At 30.1% G+C, this 21,919-nt stretch overlaps 3 protein-coding genes and 1 pseudogene across 3 annotated transcripts; 1 reads left to right on the forward strand and 3 right to left on the reverse strand.

The window, feature by feature from the left end:
* Positions 1–2,809: 2,809 nt before the first annotated feature.
* On the reverse strand, positions 2,810–12,316 carry LOC130507915 (heavy metal-associated isoprenylated plant protein 13-like; annotated as a pseudogene).
* Positions 11,522–12,296, reverse strand: LOC108840354 (heavy metal-associated isoprenylated plant protein 13). Its single transcript, XM_018613187.2, has 3 exons — positions 12,216–12,296; positions 11,990–12,048; positions 11,522–11,897 (listed from the first exon to the last, which is right to left on the reverse strand). The coding sequence occupies exon 3, from the start codon at positions 11,878–11,880 to the stop codon at positions 11,605–11,607; it is 276 nt and encodes a 91-aa protein (XP_018468689.2). The 5' UTR covers positions 11,881–11,897; positions 11,990–12,048; positions 12,216–12,296; the 3' UTR covers positions 11,522–11,604.
* A 699-nt stretch (positions 12,317–13,015) lies between the features above and the next one.
* Positions 13,016–15,051, forward strand: LOC130508644 (uncharacterized). Its single transcript, XM_057004244.1, has 3 exons — positions 13,016–13,142; positions 13,262–13,686; positions 14,119–15,051. Exons 1-3 carry the CDS (start codon positions 13,016–13,018, stop codon positions 15,049–15,051), a joined length of 1,485 nt encoding a protein of 494 aa, XP_056860224.1.
* Positions 15,052–20,347: 5,296 nt separating this feature from the next.
* LOC108840992 (heavy metal-associated isoprenylated plant protein 13) lies at positions 20,348–21,205 on the reverse strand. The gene is made up of 3 exons (XM_018613786.2): positions 21,069–21,205; positions 20,846–20,921; positions 20,348–20,769 (listed from the first exon to the last, which is right to left on the reverse strand). The coding sequence occupies exons 1-3, from the start codon at positions 21,078–21,080 to the stop codon at positions 20,534–20,536; spliced, it is 324 nt and encodes a 107-aa protein (XP_018469288.1). The 5' UTR covers positions 21,081–21,205; the 3' UTR covers positions 20,348–20,533.
* Between the last annotated feature and the right edge of the window lie 714 nt (positions 21,206–21,919).

Genomic DNA, 21,919 nt, shown 5'->3' on the forward strand with positions numbered 1-21,919 from the left:
AGTTTTAGTATTTTATAGTTATATAAAATGTAAATATTGTTAATTTACTATTTACAGTTACTGCATTTTGTAGTTAATCTGTCATAAATATCTTATAAATGCACTAATTTCTAACCGATGTATCAGTCGTACAAATCTTTTAAAAACGTTAGAAACATTTTTAAACGTAACCAATTGCATCCGTAAATGGTGATCGCACGCGTAGCCGTTTCGATTACACGAGTTAGGCTTTTAATGTTTTATACATATATAGTTATAAAAAGGAATTTCATATAAGTTTATACGTTGAAATAGTATTGTTTAAGCCTAAATTTAAAATTTTCTAAGACTATAATATTCTGCCATCTTCGAGTTAAAAAACGAAAAATCCTGGTAAGCCTTTCTCCACGTGTGGAAGCCCCCAGTCAATGTAGACCTTTTCATTTTCTTTAAGTAATTTTTTTTGGGAAAATTGCCAATAGAGAACAAAAAAACAAAGGTGTTGTCCTTTTGGTATAAATCATTTTTTGTCCAATTTTTCTCTTTTTTACCATTTGTATTTCTGAAAACTAATAAAATAAATACTTTTGTGAATCAAAAAAATATTAAAAATATAAAAAATTAATAAAACACTTATATACACATGCTGGTATTTTGTTTTTTTTTGAAAAAGTTGATAAATAAAAATTTGAAAATATATTCTAATAAAGGTAGAATGTGCCTTCTACAGAAAATGGTATAGTAGAAAGCGATTTCTAAAACAAACACGTTCATCTACTATTTTTAGAACATACATTCTACTATTTACTAATTTTCTAAAAAAGTAGAATGCGCATTTTACTAATCCTAAAGCTATCTACTTTTCGTCTGGAAGCATCTTCTACTTTTATTAAGTATTCTAAATTTCGCGGAATGTGTTTTCTAAAATGTACTCTTCCGTCTACTAAAAGTAGAAAGCGTGTTCTGGATCTTTTTCAATGTTCTAAACTTTTAAAAGGCGCCTTCTACGGATAAGATTACCTGATTTTTGCGAAAATTAATGAAAATTTCAGTTAAAGAAATATTCTAAAAATCTTCTAAAAATATTCTAACTTCTTAAAACGTGTTATTTTCGATTTTGCTTGTCAAAATATTTTAAAAAATGATTCTCCCTTGTTTTATTCATTAATCTATGGTTTTTCCATAGTTTTTCTTTTGATTTTTTCACAAACTATTGTTCTCTATGATACATATCTATACAACATGTGATATTTTGAAATTAGGTGTAATTTTTTGTAAAGTTTATTAATATTTTTATAAAGTTTACAAATTTTATTTTTATTAAAAACATTTTTAAATTTATATTTTTATTAAAAAGTTTGATAAAATTAAAATGGTTACAAACGTTTTAAACTTTTTATAAAAATAAAACTTTGTAAAATGTTTTTTATAAAGTTAGTTTAAAGTTTTTATTAAATTTTTTTGTATGTTTTATTTTTATTTTTATAAATTTTAAAATTTTATTTAATTACAATTTTATTAAAAACGTTTTAAATTTTTTATAAAAATAAAAATTTGTAAAATGTTTTTAATAAGTTTATTTAACCTTTTTATTAAAAAATTGTAAATTATTTTTATTTTTACAAAGTTTATTTTTATTAAATAAAATTTTAAAAGTTTTATTTTATTTTCCCTTTTTAAAACGTTTTTAATTATTATTTTTAAATTATTTTAGTTTAATGTGTTTAATAAAAACTTTAAACAAACTATATAAAATTTGTAAACTTTATAAAAATAAAATAAAACTTTACAAAAAAAATTTAATGAAAAGTTTAAACAAACTTTATAAAAATACATTAATTTTTTTTTATTAAAAATTTTGATAAAATTAAAAAGTTTACAAACATTTTAAACTTTTTATAAAAAATACAGCTTTGTTAACTGTTTTTTATTAGGTTGATTTAACGTTTTTTATTTTAAAAAAAATTGTAAATTACTTTTTTTTATTTTTATTAAGTTTTACAAAGTTTATTTTTATTAAAAAAATTATTTTTATTTTCCATTTTAAAACGTTTTAATTATTATTTAAAAAAAATTATTAGCTTAATGTGTTTAATTAGATTAATCAAGGGTTAGTTTTGGGATTATGAAAAAATTTATACTAAAAAGACAACTAAATGATGGTTTTACACTATAGAGACAACCATGCTGAATTTTTGTTCCGTGTTGGCAATTTTCCCATTTTTTTTGTGTACGAGGACTTTTTTTTTAAAATGTAAGAAGACTTTCGATCTTGACTCTCTCAATCTCATCTCCATTGCTTAATTATCTCATTCGCTAATAGTTTACAAATGCTTACGTTTTTTTTGTACAATCCAAAAATATTACTTAAAACAACATGGCCTAAATGATAATGTAAACATGTTGATTTTCTTGTATCCCAAATTCAAACATCTTTTGATACATAATGCTTTTTCAATCATATTTCTTGAATACTAAAATTTATGGGCTTGAGACCTAATCTTTACTTTTAATTATAAAAATAATTTGAAAGCAAACAAAATATATAAATATGGAATATGCATCCGTATTAAAATGGATTCAGACCCTAGCAACATATTTGATTTAGTAATAGATGGTACTTTTGTAGTGAATATGATTATAACTTTATAAGTAAGGATTACTTGAAACTGAAAGAAAAAAAGTCTACGTGAATGAAACCTCGAGAAAAGTGATTACTTGATGATTAAATTTAGAAGGTAACGAAGTGTAAACAGCATAAATTTATCCTTACATTAATCGTTTTTTTTTTCCTTTCAAAATAAGATCTTACGGGAAATGTATACACCAGTAACTCAAAAATATAGTTTCCATCAAAAATAATGTTACATAACTAGTATTATCCGAAAGGGATCTAGGAAAATTACATGACTGCACAAGTATTATTTAATTGATCCACCACAATTACAAATACAGTATGGATAGTAAGAATGGTATGGGTACAGGTAGCTAATCGGATATGCAACAGGCTCTTCTGGTTTCTTCGGTTCATCAGGCTTTTTCTCCGGTGGTTTAACAACTTCAACGGTAACGATATCGGCTTCACATATCTTCCTTAGCTTCTTCACGATTCTCGGTACATCAACTTCTCCAATTACTGTCATTTTCCCGGTTTTGTCATCTATTGCTATCGAAGTGACCCCTAAAAATGTAACAGAACATGAAAAATGTTAATTTTGGCAACTTATTAGAAGTATATAATAAGTAACAGAACATGAAAAATCCCGTTTTGTCATCTATATTGTAAGTTTTGAAGTTTATAATAAGATACCTGAAAACCGAGAAACGGTTGCCAACACTTTCTTCCTGATTCTTTCCTCATGAAAACTCAATTGCAACACAGATTTCTGTCATTTGAAAACTGAGATCAGTATGGCTAGTTGCGTATTTTTAGATTTTTAGAACATAAATATATATGTTTAGTATCTATATATAATGATTATCTAACCATTAGTATATTAAATATATAACTATTTCGAGATGGAATATGTATGAAAGAAAGGGTGTACCTGCGCGGGCATGGCTCAAGAAAACTATAGAAAAGCTTCAGAAACTTCTGATATATTTTTTAAAGAGAGGGGAAGAGTGGAGAGCTGATTTGAGATGTTGAAGCTTGTTGATGACAATTGCAAGTCCTAAAAGATATCTATTATATAGAAATTTCATAGGAATTTACGAGGAAGTTAATATATTTCCTATCTACGTCAATGTAACAAAAGCATTGTAACGACCACAAAAAGAGTGAACGAGTCAATATCTATGAATTTCTTATTATTTCAGGAACTGTTTGAAAATTAAAATCAACGACACAAGATAACGCCGAAATCGAACAGAAGAAGCGACGAAGTGTCACTACTCATAGCGTAGCGTATACGACCGGGAAGACGTTAGTTTATGACCTTCTTGACACTTTGGTCACGTTAAGAACTTGTCAAGCAAGTTCTCTAGCTTATGTTCTTGGAAATGTTGTATAGATATCACTTCAAGACGAAAACTGAAATCGAACTCAATTCTGAGATTAAATTCACAAAAGTTCTCTCTTATAAATTTCAAAGATGTTGGATTTTGATTTGTGTGTCCATAGTTTGCTTTCTAATCATAAGAAAACATAAATCAAGAAAACATACTACTTAGATTATTGTATGCTTTAGAAAAAGAAAGAATTACCTTCTAGAACAGTTTCTGAGTTTATTTTACATCTTAAAACAGTTTGTGCTATTAAGATAGTTTTTTTTAACGAAACCCACTTTCTAGTTATAACCTAACCAAATAAAGTTGTAACTAATTGATATTTGATTTCTACGGGATTTAATCACAAATCTTATAACAGACAAAATAAAATGGGTCCCACATACCATCTTCTTCTTCCTTTTTTCCTCTTAAGTTTTTTATTTTTTTGTATAATGATTATTGTTTTCTTCAGAACTTTTTTCCAGAAAATATGTTTATAATCAACATCTTTATTATTTACTCTATCTTTTGAGATATGTCAAGGTATATCTCTGATAATAGTATAATCATGTATACAACGGTGTCAATAGTGTGATAGATTCGAGGTACAATCATGACATTAATGTCTTCTCGCGTCGCCGTACTCTGTCTCCTTTCCTCTACACAGATCTTCTCTTTTGCAATATTTCAAGTCCGATGAGAATCTTCAACGTTGTTGTCCTCAACCTCTCTTCCACGGTACTTTTAGAGGTCTTTGTGGTTATCTCAGTCTCCTTATGTGTTTCCGGTGGAATATAAATGGAAGCCGCTGCTACATCCCAGATTAGAACGCCATTATGTGTTCAACAACATCATTCCATAACTAGATTAATATTATATATCCCATATTATTGTATACATATTTCAAACATATGTGTACATAAATAATATATAAGTATGTACATGTGTACACAACAACGATTGTACACATGTACACACATGTTACATATATTTGTCTATTTCATTTGACAAACGATTGTACACATGTACACACATTGCATTTTAGACCCTATCAAATGAAATGGACAAATATATGTAACATGTGTGTACATGTGTACAATCGTTGTTGTGTACATATATACATTCTTATATATTATCTATGTACACATATGTGTACAAAAAATATGGTAGACCAATGTACACATATAATATCAATGTTTATGGTATGATGATCTAAACAAACATTCACTCAAAAATGAGAACTCATTCCATTAATGTAAATCACACTTTTTTATCCTTACACTTACAAAGAGAAAATTAGTGCACATGTTTACATGTTTGGTTGATGACGTACATGTGTAAAAAAATATATGGTTGTGTACATGTGTACAACACTGGACGTACATGTGTACAACAAATATGTTAGTGTACATGTGTACAACACTGGACATGTAGATGATAAAGCATTTGTGTATGCGGTAGTGTATATATCAAATGGCTTCAAAAGTTATAATGTACACATATATCGTTACAACAATGTACACAATAAATGAATTATAGCCCATGAAAAAACAAGTTGTGCTTATTTTCATATAACAAAGGTTAAAATGCACATTACTAAGTTTGGGGACAGGAATCAAAGGTCATTTCTGCAAATCTGAAAGTTTGAAGTCCAAAATGAAAAAAAAAAGAAACTTGAAGGACCAAATCTGCAAAAAAATAGAATCTTGACATTGTTGTTTCCAAGCTTCCACTCTATGACGGAGAGGAAGAACCACAAGGATTCTAGACGGCGACGACGGTAGATATGAACACGACGGAGGTGATTCTTCTTCTTCGATGACAAATGAGGCAGCAGAGTGGTGATTTTAGGAGCTCGCCGTCGAGCAATCACACAAAGCTCGTTCAATGAAAAAGGGTCTGGCCGTTAATGAAAGATGATAAAAAAATTAAGGATAAAACTATGGTCACTACAGATCTTCCATTAAAGAGAAAAAAAGAAGAAGAAGAAAAAGTTGAAGATGAAATTAGGATCAATATATATCAACCATTAAAGAGAGAGAGAGAGAAAATAAGATCAAACTTTTGGGATCCATTTTGTTAGAAGGATAAGTTTAGTTAGCTTTGTAGTCACGATAAACTGCCTTAAGAGCAATAAGTGTTCTATTTTGTAATAAAAACTCAGAAACTGTCCTATAGTGTAAATGACTCTTAGAAAAACAGACTGTTATTTCTTTAAATGATTAAATTAATGTTTTTGTAGAAACATAACCTCCTCCCTTAGACTATATTTGAGATCGTCAAGAGAGAAAAAGAGAAATTTTTCATAGTTTCAAGTCGATGATCAGAGGCTTCTCCAGCTTCGACATCATCTTGTTTAATTCGTTTTGCATCTCTTTCTTGTATCTGTTTTGTTTCCAGTCGCTATTTTATTGCCAATTTATTTTGAATCTAACAAAGTTTTTTATTGTTCTTTTGTATGTTTCTTTCAATTGGTTTGGAAAGACAAAACTTTTGGTTCAGTTGAACTGTTTAGAAAAAATAATTGACAAATCTACTGCAGATGGTGGCAACAGGTCTTACCGGTTTCAATCGTTTGATGGTTCTTCATTCGATGGTGATGAAGTTTTTGCTGCAAACTATGGTTACTTCGAAAGACATCACGAAGTTATATGGAATGGTAATTTCTTTGACTCTGCTAATAGAGCAAAACAGAGAGTTGTTTTATTTCGGTGGCTCCTACTGGAGTAATAAAAAGAGACTGACAATCGTTTTCGACTCACTCTGAATCGTGATGCTTTTAGATTAGTATGAAGATTATCTTCTTTGAGATTCATTTCTTCCAGAAGCAAATATGAAGTTTTTATATGAAAAATCTTTAGTCATCCATACGCAAAATAGATGTGTTACTTTATTTTGGATCTCTATTGATGTATCCATTTTCTATGTTGTTTTGTTGGTTCTCATTGTTTAGAACTCTTTGTCTTGAAGGCTTAATAATACAATTCAGCGAAAAAAACTATATTTGAGAAGTGATTTTGACATATATCGTCACCACATTCATTTTCACTAGATAAAGATGACATGGCACGAAAATAGATGATATGGCTCTTAAAAAAATAACATGGCGTCAAACTATTTTTTGAAATGTATAATTTCCTTATAAAGATTTATATTTTTTGGTAAGAATTTTTAATATAGTAATGGCTAATAATTAATATATCATCATTAATATAAATTTCCATATAAATACTTATTTGATCAAACTAATAATTTATTAATAACTCAAATATCAATATTAAAGTAATATATATATATATATATATATATATATATATATATATATCACATAATGAAAACAAACTAAATAAGATTCAAAATATTTTTTTTTCATTAACTTATATATACTATTTATGTATACACGTACCATAATTAATTGTAAATGGGCCTCAACAAATACAAAACTAAAATAGCACTAATCAATTTTTTTGATAGTTAAATGATTAAATGTTTATCTAATTTTCTCTTTTCATCAGGTTAATTAATAAATAGATTTTTAAGTTTAACATATTTTAACCAAGACAGACAAAATCTCAAAATTATTAGATTTTATATTTATATATATGCATATATTTTAAACTATATATATAACTAAAAATAAGTTATCATTAAATATAATATAATATACTTAAAAATATTTTTTATAAAATGTAACTTAACTTTATTAAAATTTAAATAAAGTCAAATTGAAATAGTTAAACCAAATCAAGAGAAATAAGACTACAAAAGTAAGTTTATAATTTTTTTTTAAACCGTCGAAATTAAAATATGTAAATAGTAATGTTAAAATATGAATTATATATTTTAAAATAAAATAAAATATTATATTTAAAATTATTAATTTTGCGCATAACGCAGGAAAACTCCTAGTTAATAAATATAATGTCTGTTTTAGACCCTAAGTAAGGATCCAAAATTGGAATATATCTATTTATACTATTAAAACTTGGTGATAACTCATTTTATAAAAATAAATATACTGCATTTTGTAATATATGTTTGTATAAAATTGCTTTACTTTTTTCTGAAGAAGTTTATGTGTCACAATATAAATATATCCATTTACAGATACTACTAAAAATTTCAATTTATTTATGATTTTACATTTTAATTAAAATACAAAACATCAATACCAATTATATATATATATATATTACTGGTTTACGTAAGTTATTTTGAAATTACAAATAAACAAAACCAACATAGACCAAAAGAATCTGAATTTGACAAACTAAATTAACTGAATATTTTAGATATTTTAAAAGATTCTTTTGTGACAAAAAAGAAGATTCTTTAAATATATTTGAAATGAAATAAAGGACAACTCGTTATATACATATGCACTTTTTAGGATCCAAAAATACATTCTTAGATATTTTGACATCCTTTTAAAAATTTATGCAATTTCCAGAATGATAACATCATTATGAAAACAAATTATTAAACATTTTTGACAACTTCTTAAAACAATAAAAAAAATTAAGATAATAAGAGACATTTTTGTGAAATCCAATTATTAAAAGTTATATTTAAAAGTGTACAGTTGTGGAAAATTATTTGATATAATAAATAAAATAAGTAAATAACAAAATAACATTTATTAAAATTTATGCAATTTTGAAGATCAAAATACACACTCTTAGACATTTCCAATAATCTTTTAACAATAATATAGGAAAAAACGATAAATCATATTTTTCATACTTACTCTACTTAATCGATATATAATTATCAAAATTTGAAGCCATTTTAATTTTTTTCTCTAATAGTAAGAGACAATTCCTGAAGATATACAGACGTTGCTAAAGAATTTATACAATCTTAAAACTCTTTAAAAGTTATATAAAATTATATATGAAAATGAATGAAAAAGACAATTTCTAAAGAATTTATGCAATTTCTAAAATGAAAACACACTTTTACACATGTTGACAACCTATTGAAAACTAATGTAGTTTTCCATGTTTATATGTATGATCTAAATAACTTTGATGATTTTGAATAGCACATCTCTCTCTTTTCTAGTCTATTGTGATTCTTGTAATTTTCTAATCTTCATTGTTGTTTTTTAAGTTGTGATTCGTCATCATCTACAACTTCTAATATAGGAGAATAAGTGTTACAATGGTTGAGTGTCAAATATCGCAAGGATAGCTATTGCAATGTACCAAAAGTTGCGGTAGTTCTTCATGAAATGTTAGAATCACCAACAATTATAATGGTTCATCACACGCATATTATAATGGTTCATATATTACAATGATCTTTCATTAGTGATTACAGTGTTTTATCACCAAAAATTGCGTTGGTTAATCAGTTGCAACTGTTCTTTTAGACAATTGCAGTAGTTCACTTAATTTGTTACATAGATGAATTTAAGTGGTTATAAGGATTCAATTAAATTTTAAATAATCATTTTCCATGTAATAAAATATTCACTAAATAAATAATACATATATTAAATTCATGCATAAATAAAAAATACACATTTATAGAAATATTTTTCTTAGTTTGGATATTTATCTACTAATAAATAATATTGTTGAAATAGACACAAATATTTTTATCACAAACTCGAATAAATAAAACTGAAATAGACGAAAAACTCCACAAAAACAAGATATTATATATATAAAAAATTATTACTAATTATATTACTCAACCAACCAAAGTACCTAAATATTTTTAGATAATTTTTAATAGTTTTAAAAGTGTATATAAAATAGATAGAAAAAATGAAAGAAAAGACAATTTTTAAAAAATCTACACAATTTTAGGATGAAAATATACATCTTTTAGACATATATTGACAACCTATTAAAAATCTATGTATTTTTAAAAATGAAAATACATATTTTTACAACCTCTTATAAGTTATCACTTTTCAGAAAAATACACATTATTATGAAAATATACATATTTACAGATTTTGGACTTCTTTTAAATTTCTTTAATTTTCGGGATGAAAGATTCATCTCTTGACATTTTTTTTTTTGCAATCCAAAAACCCACATTCTAAACCTTTATATAATCCAAGTGTATAAATATTTATAACATGGAAGATTTTTTTTTTTTTCATTATGCACATTCTACTTTTCTGTCGAATGATGTTTCTACTTTTATGAAGTATTCTAAAATTTACGGAATGCGAAATCTAGACACTTCTCGAACGTCTACATGAGGTAGAAATTGCATTCGAGATTTTTGTCATGGTTCTACACAGTGTAGAATGTGCCATTGTGCCTTCTACGGATAAGAAAATCTACTTTTTCAAAAATTAAGGAAAATTCAATTAATAAAATATTCTGAAAATATTATAGCTTCCTAAAATATTATTTAGTCAATTTGCATTCTCAAAATATATATAAAAAAAGTTTTTTTCCCTTTTATTAAACTTCTTTTAAAATATTTTTTTCCTTTTTATTAAACTTCTTAATTTCAACATTTTTAAAACATTTGTAAAAAAAATAAAACTTTGTAAAACGTTTTTAATAAAAAAACTTTGTAAAACGTTTTTAAGAATGCTTTAATAAAAGTAAAAATAAACTTTATAAATATTTTTAATAAAAATAGGAAATAAACTTTATAAAAAATGTTTTACAAATTTTTAGTTTTTTAAAAAGTTTAAAACTTTTTAGTTTTATTAAAAATTTTAATAGAAAATAAAAATTTTAAATTTGAAAAATTTTTAAACCAGTTTTTCTTTTTTATTAAACTTTTTTAAAATTCAATTAAATTTTTAAATTGTTTTTAGTTTGTTTAGTTTATTAATCAATGGTTAATTTTAAAATTATGAAAAACTATTATACTAAAAAGATAACTCAAAGATGATATTATATTAAAAGGACAATCATGCTGTTTTTTTTTTCTGTTTTGGCAAATTTTCCTTGTTTGTTTAGTAAACTGCCAATGTGAAATCCAAATAATAAAATTAAGCTGGAATTGTGGTTGCTGGTTGAAAAAAGCATTGCCAATTGATCAACAAATGCAGCGGATGAGAATAAGCGAGTGGATAGAACGAAATGAGAAAATAAGGTCTTTTTTGTCACGAAGGGTCTAAATATTGGCTTACTAAGCGATTCGACCAACTTTGAAGTGTTCCTCTTAAACCGTGTCTGAGAAAGTATTTAATGAAGTGTCATCGTTGTTTCTTTGATTGTTGTTATTCATTGTGAGATCTCTTGGAAGGTCTAGCTACCTTCACTTACTGGTCGTTCATTCCTTACCATGCGTGAACGGTGAATCTCAACGTAAAGAGTGTATGTCACGAATATCCTGAGTATTCTTCAAACCTGACTTGTGACCATCCTCTTGAAAGAAATGCACATCTTCTATTGTCCTGCAGTAATGTCGAAGTGGCTTCCTTGATAAAATGATTACTAGATGATTAAAAGTACAAAAAAATTAAGAAAACGTATGCATTACATTTTTATCATACAGAAATTGAATTTTATTATAAATAAACTCAAACAAGAAATCTTATATCACAACTAAAAGTTAAGTATTTCATAGAAATTGAATTAAGTGTTCATAGACCAAAATTGATTTTTTTTTTACATCAACCAAAACTGAATTTATTGAAAGAGAACTAGAATATCACATAACCACACAAGTATTTGGTTCCTCCACCACAACTCTGTAATTATCGTATGGTTGATAGTAAGAATTTGCATAAGAATAATGATATTGGTACGGGTAGCTAAACTGTGTAACAATAGCTGGAGTCGGTTTCTCCGGTTCAGGCTTTTTCTCAGATGGTTTAACAACTTCAACCGTAACAAGCTCTGCATTACATATCTTCCTTAGCTTCTTTACGATAACCGGTACATCAACTTCACCAACTACCGTCATTTTTCCGGTTTTGTCATCCATTGCTATCGATGTAACCCCTACATTTTTAACAATCATGAAAAATGTTAATTTCGCCAACTTATTAAAATTAGTGATCATATTTTAAATGTTGAAGTTTATAAAAAAATACCTGAAAATTTAGAAACGGTCGCCCACACTTTCTTCCTGATTCTTTCCTGTTGCAAATTTCTGTCAAATTGAAACGAGAGATCAGTTTTACAAATTGTAAAAAATATAAGTATAGTTGATCAGTTTCTATATAGCGATCAATAAAACATTAGTAAGTTTATATTTTAATTATTTCAAGAGCGAATATATATATATATATATATATATATATGAAAGAAAGAGTGTACCTGGGCCGTCATAGCTCAAGAAAATTATTGAAAAACTTCAGAAATTTCCGATATATTTTTGAAGAGAGAATGAGAAGAGATGTAACTTGGGATGTTGAAAGCTTCTTGATGACAATAGCAAGTCCAAAGGTATCTATTATTTATAGAGATTACAAAGGAATATGCGTGGAATTTAATATATGACCCACGAAAGTTCTTTTTCTTTGAAGCCAAAAAAAGGCCTTTTTCTTTCTTTCTATTATTAATAACACAAGCACTGCAAAGGACAACAAAAAGAGTGAACGAGTCAACTTTTTTAACTTTTACTAGGTATGTTTTTGGAGTTATATGTAACGAGGCAACGACGAAAACAACAGGAAGATGTGTCACTTGCTCATTATTAGGCCGCGTTAACGACTTGGACAACGTTGATTTTTGACCCCGTTGACATATTCGGTCACGTAAGAACTTTGCTTGATTTTATCAAAAAAAAAAATGAACTTTGCTTGACAAACAAGTTCTTTAGAGTTTGAGACGAGTAATCTGCGAACGCTATTACCATATAGGTGCTCTGAAGCTAAGCAGACAGAACTACTGAAAGAGGTAACAGCAGAGGAGATACAGAAGGTCTTATTTGGTATGCCTAATGACAAGTCACCTGGACCAGACGGCTACACTGTGGAATTTTTTAAATCAGCATGGCCAATCATAGGGTCAGAGTTCATCATCTCGGTGCAATCTTTCTTAGTGAAAAGATTTCTACCTATAGGAATTAACTCTACAATTCTAGTCCTAATACCAAAGAAAACAGTGCTAAAGAGATGAAAGATTATCGGCCAATCTCTTGCTGTAATGTCATCTACAAAGTCATCTCGAAGATAATTGCTAATAGGCTTAAGGTTACACTCCCAGAGTTTATTGCTCTAAATCAGTCTGCCTTTGTGAAAGGTAGGTTACTCATTGAGAATCTCCTTCTCGCCACAGAACTTGTCAAAGATTATCACACAAGGATGAAATTTCTTCTAGATGTGCTTTAAAAATAGATATCTCTAAAACTTTTGATTCAGTTCAGTGGAGCTTTCTGCTTAAAACATTGGAAGCAATGGATTTCCCGGCAAAGTTGATTCACTGGATTTCTCTCTGTATCACAACTCCTTCGTTTTCTGTCCAAGTGAATGGGGAGTTAGCTGGATACTTTCAAAGTGAGAGGGGTCTACGGCAAGGATGTGCATTATCTCCGTATCTGTTTGTTATTTGTATGAATGTTTTGTCAAAGTTGCTGGACAAAGCTGCTGCAGATCGCCAACTAGGATATCACCCGAAGTGTAAGAATCTCGGGCTCACTCACTTAAGCTTTGCGGATGACATTATGGTCTTTACAGATGGAAGAGTTCGATCAGTAGAAAGCATTGTTGATGTTTTCAATTACTTTGGAAAAGTCTCTGGACTGAAGATAAGTATGGAAAAATATTTTGCTTCAGGGAAGCTGCCGGTGAGATACCTGGGACTATCACTGCTATCTAAGCGAATGGGGAAGTCAGATTACAATGTCTTGATTGAAAAAATACGAAATCGCATTAGTCTCTGGACAAATAGATTTATCTCAATGGCAGGGCGACTGCAACTTATAAAATCTGTGTTGCTAAGTATTGTCAATTTTTGGATGGCTGGTTTCTTGTTACCAGGAGAGTGCATAAAGGAGATAAATAGTATCTGCTCAGCGTTTTTGTGGTCAGGTCCTGTTCTGAGTTCTCGGAAGGCCAAAATCTCATGGGAAATAGTGACTCGAGAAAAAAGTGAAGGAGGGCTAGGACTTTGATCTTTGAAAGAAGTGAATAATGTTTGTTGCTTGAAGCTGGTTTGGCGTATTGTGTCTGGTCTGCCCTCTCTCTGGACCAAGTGAATTCAAACTTATCTGATAAAGCGAGGTAACTTCTGGTCTCTACCTGATGCAACCACGACTGGTTCTTGGATGTGGAGAAAAATACTAAAATATCGTGATAAGGCGAAGGATCTGCAAAGGATGAATGTTGGAGACGGCACTGGAACCTCGTTCTGGTTCGATTCCTGGTCGCCTATGGGTAGACTACACGATCTCTTCGGGCCCCGAGGATGTATTGATATGGACATTCCAGTAAACTCCACGGTTCACAAGGTTATGACTAACACAAGAAGGCGACGGCATCGACTTGATATTTTTAATGAGCTTGAAACACTTATTGCGATGCAAAGGGAGAAGATGACGCTGATGCAGGATCAGTCCCTTTGGAAACATGGCAGTGATAAGTTCAAACCTGTTTTTGTCACGAAGTTGACCTGGAAATTAACTCGGAAACATGAGCAACCAGTCGCATGGTGGAAAGCGATATGGTTCCAACACTGTACTCCGAAGTATGCTTTCTTACATTGGATTGCAGTACACAATAGGCTGTCGACAGGAAACAGAATGCTTGCTTGGAACGCTAGCGTGAATCCAGCATGTGCTCTCTGCCATGACCCCTTGGAAACTCGGGATCATCTATTTTTTGAATGCGCCTACTCATTGGAGGTCTGGTCACTCTTAACGTCTGGTCTGTTGCAGGCAAATTTCACTACAAGATGGTCAGAATTAATGGACCTGAGTATGGACACCAGTCGAGGTCTACTTGAGACTTTCCTTACAAGGTACACCATCCAAGCCACAATATATTCACTGTGGAAAGAAAGGAATGACAGGAGACATGGGGCTACACCTGATACAGCAGCAACACTTGCGAGAATGGTGGATCGACAAGTTCAAGATCGGTGCTTAGCGTTTCGCCAACAGGGAAACTTCAAACTGGCAGCAGGACTATCTCTGTGGTTTGCCACAAGATGACACACGATTTTCTATATTTTACATAGAAGTTCCATAATATTTTTTAAAGAAAAACTGATGCACTAGTTGTAAAAATGTTATTTTCTTTTTGAATAAATTTAACATATATTCAAAAAAAAAAAAGAAGTTCAGTTGTAAGACAAATATCAAAAACGAACACCGAAGTGAAATCCAACTGGGACTGAAGTCAAAACGGTTCCCTTTTATAGATTATAAAGATGTTGGATTTTCATTTGTTTGTCCTTAAGTTGCTTTTTAATCCTAAGAAAACATAGATCTGAAAGAAAAACATTGATCTAAAAAACTATTTTTTTGTTATGTTTTAAGTAACACAATCATTTAAAAGAAAATGTTTGTTTGAGACCCATTGCAAGGACCCAAAACTGGAACTAATTCAGGTGAGTACATTATTAGCAAAGGATGGCTCTTTTTATATAATGTATACTATTAAAATATTTAGTTTCCACCTAGTCATTGATATATAAAGTTTTTGTGTTTATTTGGCTGTGTTGAATTATTCTGGTCATTTAATTGGGCGATGTCATGCTCGGAGTTGCTGACTAGCTTGATTTGGAACCAGAATTCTCAGATAAGCTATAGACTGAAAATGTTCATTTAAAAAATATAGTCGTTTATGAATTAAAGTTTCTTAACAAAGCACTGGAAATCTCAGATTGCCACATAAGAAATGATGGAATCTCCTACGGATGAACCTATATTATAGAACGTGGATTTTATCAAGAATCCTCGTCTGAGCGGTTATTCTTCAGAATCAAAAATCATGGAATTCTTGTCGAATGCATATTATTCCTTTTGGAATCAACCGAACTCCAAGACTATCTAGCTTGAAGATGCGCCAGTTTGGTATCAGAGAAATCATGTTCTTGTCCAGTTTTTTTTCTTTCTAAAAGAATCATGGCATGGGACAATTATAAATTCTTGACGGATAACAGAGCAACGAATCAGTAGATCACTGGGCTGAGTTGAGTCGTGAGGATTTACCGCAAAGCCGTTTTCAACATCTATGACTATGAGGATCATCGACAACGAGGTTGGATAAGACTTCGTTTTTTTTTTTGAAACACCGGATAAGACTTCGTTCATCTCAAATAAATCTATGGAGACCCAATACTTGATGTTTATGATGATGTCAATCATGTCAATGATGTTGTTGATAAATATCTACTGATACAGGGAATGGAGACACTAAAACCACCTCATCAGGAGATATCAGATGAGAGTATATAACAGAGTATGGTTACTAAGATTTTCATGTGAACTTTCTAGGAAAATCCCTTTGTTATTCTAGAGTGGTTCTTCTGCTAAACTCTTCACACTTTGAGAGTTGGTTTAGCTTTTTATGAATGTGATTCCAGAATTACTATTTCATCATCTTCTCAAATACATATTAACTGTATCATCCAACTTCAACATCCTTAATGAGGAAAACGAAGCCCGTTTTATTGGAATTGTAGAGGTGGATGTCATCATCCTTAAATCTACAGACCATGGTCAGGCGATTAGCAAATTTGACATGATGGACAACAATGCATATCTGGATACGAGAAGTCGTAGTCGAGTTTACGTTGAAATTGACTCTGCAAATCAGGGTCGAGAACATTGGCGAGCCACAAGATCAGGTATACGCCAACAATTTGTTTCTCAAAAATGAGATCTATATAGCTCTCTACATGGAATCAAGGTGGAATAACAAGCCAAGATGTTTATGTCTAGTTACATGAAAAATCAAAAGGATATATACACCAATGTTTGCAGCTCAATAATGGAGTTCCTGACTTGTGATCTTGGACAAGAAGACACAATATATTCTCGTTGTCTAACGCTGACTGATGTAAAGTCGATTTTGGAGTTCTTGATTTTGTCATCTTCTCGTCGATCTTAAAGTCTCTGACGGGGACGTGTCTCTCGTAAATCCCATTCAGTAGTACCTGACCGTGGAAGCTTTTGACGCAAATAAGAAATATATGGTGGATTTACGTGGTGCAAGTAGCACAATCATGTGACTACTGTCACGTGGCCATATGTGGAAGTACTTTACGATTCATAACTCCATGCATCTTTTTCACAATAGGTCTAAAGCAGTAGCTCAAATAACTTGTGAGGGAAGAAATGGGTGTCAACCGTCTGTAGCGTCGTCTACAAATTATTTACGCACTCGAAGTCTTCTCTTTTCTCAGCGTCGAGTAAGACTGCTCATACATAAAGATACTGTGGAAACTGGACCACTTTATCTTTGGTCTCAAGCAAATCGTGATGGTGCTGGAATTAGATGTTAACATGTCTAACGTGATTGTGATCACATGTTCAAGTGATTATGTGGTGTTTTATTCTCAGTCAATTTTCCACCGTCAATATCAGAAGGAAAGTGTTGTGTTACCACTTATGAAGGTCTCTATTTTTTTTTTCTCACATATTCACCCATGGAAGTCTCATCTTGTGTGTGTCTTGGAAGATTATGAAATGTATTCACAGGCGCAAGTGGTCATATGCTTACAAGTGGCGTCAAACACTACAACAGGGATGAAAGTGAAGCCAGTTTTTCTTCATCCTCGGGGTTCTTCTGAAAATCGAGGGACAGTCTCAGGATTTTGTACTCATCTTCAGAGTTGTACTTGAGGTGACAGACACCTTTCATACAGCTGCCACTTCTTTGACCACTTCATTAGTGAGAGTAGTTTCGTAGGCCGATTGAAATACAAGTTCAGCAGAAAAGTGGACTATTTTCTATCAATGGGAACAATGAGACTTCAGGTTGGTTTGCTGCAGATTTTGAGTTGCCGTTTTCATCACTTCATGTCGATGTTATTGTTACACGCCAAGAGACTGAAGGTTCTTGTGTGAGCAATACGGTTATGTTATGTTTTAAATAAAGCTCTCACTTCTCTTATCACTGTACAAGCCTATTGTTAACGTGTTGTAACGCCTCGGTTTGTCCATCTCCATAAAAATCTCAGCTATCTCTTCATGTGTCTATTATAATGAGAGATACTAATGCTTTTCATCGATAACGGCATGGACAAAAGCAAGCGTTTGTTTGAGGATGGGACTTCGACCCGATTCGCGAGTTGGGTTTGCAATAAAAACAAAGGCCCATTGAAAAAGAGATTGACTCAGCCCAATCAATGAGCCTTTGGCGTACGCAAGCGAAGGACAATGGGAAACAGTAGCCTAGACCATAGGCTGCATCAACCACCGATCGTAGCCAAACATCAACCACCTCAAATCTACACAAGCAATAGCGTAATGATGACAGCCAAACCGCCCCCTTCACCCCGACACTACAGGATAGAAGAAAGAGAATCAAGGATGTATAAACAGGAGAGTATCCAATGAGAAAGACACATGAACATAGAGAAAGAATGCGGAGAGAGAAAAATAGTTATTGACTACGAGTTAATCATTCCGACAACGCGTTCATTCTCTTTGTATTTCTTTCCTTTCAGCATTTAGCTTAAACACTTCAATAAACTAAACCTTTGACCCCTAAACACTGCATATAGTTTGATTAAGGAAAAATGATTGTTGGCTACATTACATAAAGTATTGGCCATCACATGGCTAACCATGCAAAGTAAACTAATGTATACCTAGCTACACTAAATATATGTTATGCATGACAACATCCATTAACTTAATGATGTTATGTAGTTAACATCACGAGTTTAATTTCATTCATCCCAAAACTAATGTGGATGATAAAGACCGTTTAAATACCACATCTTATCAATTAAAATATAACCAATATGACCGTAATTTATTTAAAATTAGATTTAAAACCACATTTTAAAAGCATAAGAATATTTTTAACAAAATTTAATTTACAAAATCAATATGTCTTAATATTTTTTGATTAGTAGTGTTTTACCTTTTTATTTTAGTGAATTTGAAAACTATATAGTTATATTATTTTGTTCCTATTAAATTTGAAAGTTATATAAGATTATTTTTAAATTATTTTAATCTATTTTATTATTAAAATTTAATATAGTTCTGTAATTCATTTGATTAATTATGTGATATATACTTATCTGATAATTGTTTTATTATAAAACTTATTTGATGTCTATTTATGTATTGACTCTAAAATTTTATTTTTAATACAAAAGTAATTAAATTAGTGAATTATTTTATTTATATTTTCATAAACAAAAATTTCATTCACTTAAACTTAGTAAAACTGTAATATTATATTTGTATTATTAGATTACATTTATTCTTAAAAGTGTATTATTAATAACTATATACACAAGATAATATTTGGTTTAAGTTAGACATCAAATAAGTTTTAAGCAAATAAAATGTCAGTTTGACGTTAAATAAGTTTTATAATTAAAAAATAAATATATAATATTTTATATGACTTTCAAATTTACATAATATAAATAATATAATTATATACTTTTCAAATACACTAAAATAAAAATTCTAAAATATTACTTATCAAATAATATTAAAAATATTTATTTTGTAAATTAAATTTTGTTAAAAAAATTCTTACGCTTTTAAAAAGCGGTTTAAAATCTAATTTTACATAAATTACGGTCAAGTTGATAATATTTTAATTGATGAAACGAGATATTTAAACGGTCTCTATCACCTACATCAATTTTTGGATGAATGAAAATAAACTTGTGATGTTAATTACATAATATCATTAAGTTGAAGGATGTTGTCATGCATAACATATACTTCATGTAGCTAGGTATATATTAGTTTAGTTTGCATGGCTAGCCATGTGATGGCTAATACTTCACGTAGCCAGCGATCATTTTTCCTTTGATTAAAGATTCCTAAACCTGATTGCCGGATCCTTGATTCAACAGCGTTGTTTGTTACATGCCTGACTCTTACTCTGAGAACCACTGGTTAATTACATATATGATCAGTTTAGTCGATTCCTCTTGTCTTGCAGGCTGTAGTGGTATCTATGGTGAGAGCGTCAAGGGACTATTTCTGTTGAGCCTCATTGATTGTTATATTCATTGTAAAATCTCTTGTAAGGTCTAGCTACCTTCACTTATCGGTCTTTTGTTCCTTACCATGTAAAGAGTGTATGTCACGATATGCTGAGTATTCTTCAAACCTGACTTGTGACCATCCTCTTGAAAGAAATGCGCATGTTCTATTGTCCTGAACTAATGTCGAATTGCTTTCCTCGACAAAATGATTACTAGATGACTAAAAGTACAAAAAAAAAGCGTATGCATAACATTTTTATCATACAGAAATTGTTTTTTATTATAAATAAACTCAAACAAGAAATCTATATCACAAATAAAATTAAAGTATTTCATAGAAATTGAATTAAGCGTTCCATAGACCAAAACAGATATTTTTTTTACATCAACCAAAACTGAATTTATTGAAAGAGAACTAGAAAATTACATAACCACACAAGTATTTGGTTTCTCCACCACAACTCTGTAATTATCTTTTCTCAAAAAAAAACTCTGTAATTGTCTTATGGTTGATAGTAAGAATTTGCATAGGAATATTGATATTGGTACGGGTAGCTAAAGGCAACAATTTGGGCGGGTTTAGCTGGAGTCGGTTTCTCCTCAGGTGGTTTAACAACTTCAACCGTAACGAGCTCTGCATTACATATTTTCCTTAGCTTCTTCACAATAATCGGTACATCAACTTCACCAACTACCGTCATTTTCCCGGTTTTATCATCCATTGCTATTGATGTAACCCCTACATTTTTAACAATTCGCCAACTTATTAAAACTAATGATCATATTTTAAATGTTGAAGTTTATAAAAAAAATACCTGAAAATTTAGACACGGTCGCCCACACTTTCTTCCTTATTCTTTCCTCGTGAACACTCAATTGCAACACAAATTTCTGTCAAATTGAAACCAAAGATCAGTTTTGCAAATTGTAAGAATATAACTATAGTTGATCAGTTTCTATATATAGCGATCAATAAAACATTAGTAAGTTATATTTTAATTATTTCAAGAGCGAATATATATGAAAGGAAGGGTGTACCTGGGCGGTCATAGCTCAAGAGAACTATTGATAAGCTTCAGAAATTTCCGATATATTTTTAAAAACAGAATGAGAAGAGATGTAACTTGAGATGTTGGAATCTTGATGACAATTGCAATTCCAAAGGTATCTATTATATAGAAATTACATAGGAATATTCGTGGAATTTAATATATGACCCACGAGAAGTTTTTTTTTCATATCTAAAAAATAAAAGCATTGTGAAGGACCACAAAAAAGAGTAAACGAGTCAACTTATTAACTTTTTTTTTTGAAAAGAAAGAGTCAACTTATTAACTTCTACTAGTATTTTTGGATTTGGTTGAATATGTAACGATGCAACGACGAAAGCAACAGGAAGAAGTGTCACTTGCTCGTTATTAGGCAGCGTAAAGGACTTGGACAACGTTGAATTTTTTATTCTGTTGACCTATTCGGTCACGTAAGAACTTGTGAAGATAAGTTCTTTAGCGCCTGTTCTAGGATAAGTTGTACCACAAATACATCAAAACGAAAACTGAAATTGAAACAGAAATCAACTTGGGATTGAAGTTACAGAGGCTTGGCTTGGATTTTATTTTGTTTGTTCTTAGGTTGCCTTTCAATCATTAGAAACATAGAACCAGAAACATGGCTAAGTTTGTCAACAAAGTTGAAGGATTTATTAATTCTGAAAATACGATTTCAAGATTGTAGAGTTGTATATCACTATCCATCAGAAAACAATTTGACGTATTCACTAATTAACATAACTAGAATATTTTATATTAAACTGTATTTCATTGATTGTTCATTCGGATATAGTTATTTTCACTTCATAAGTGTTATAGTCATGGTGTTAAAAATTATAA

This window comes from Raphanus sativus, chromosome 2 (assembly GCF_000801105.2).
Source record: "Raphanus sativus cultivar WK10039 chromosome 2, ASM80110v3, whole genome shotgun sequence".
Lineage (NCBI taxonomy): Eukaryota > Viridiplantae > Streptophyta > Magnoliopsida > Brassicales > Brassicaceae > Raphanus > Raphanus sativus.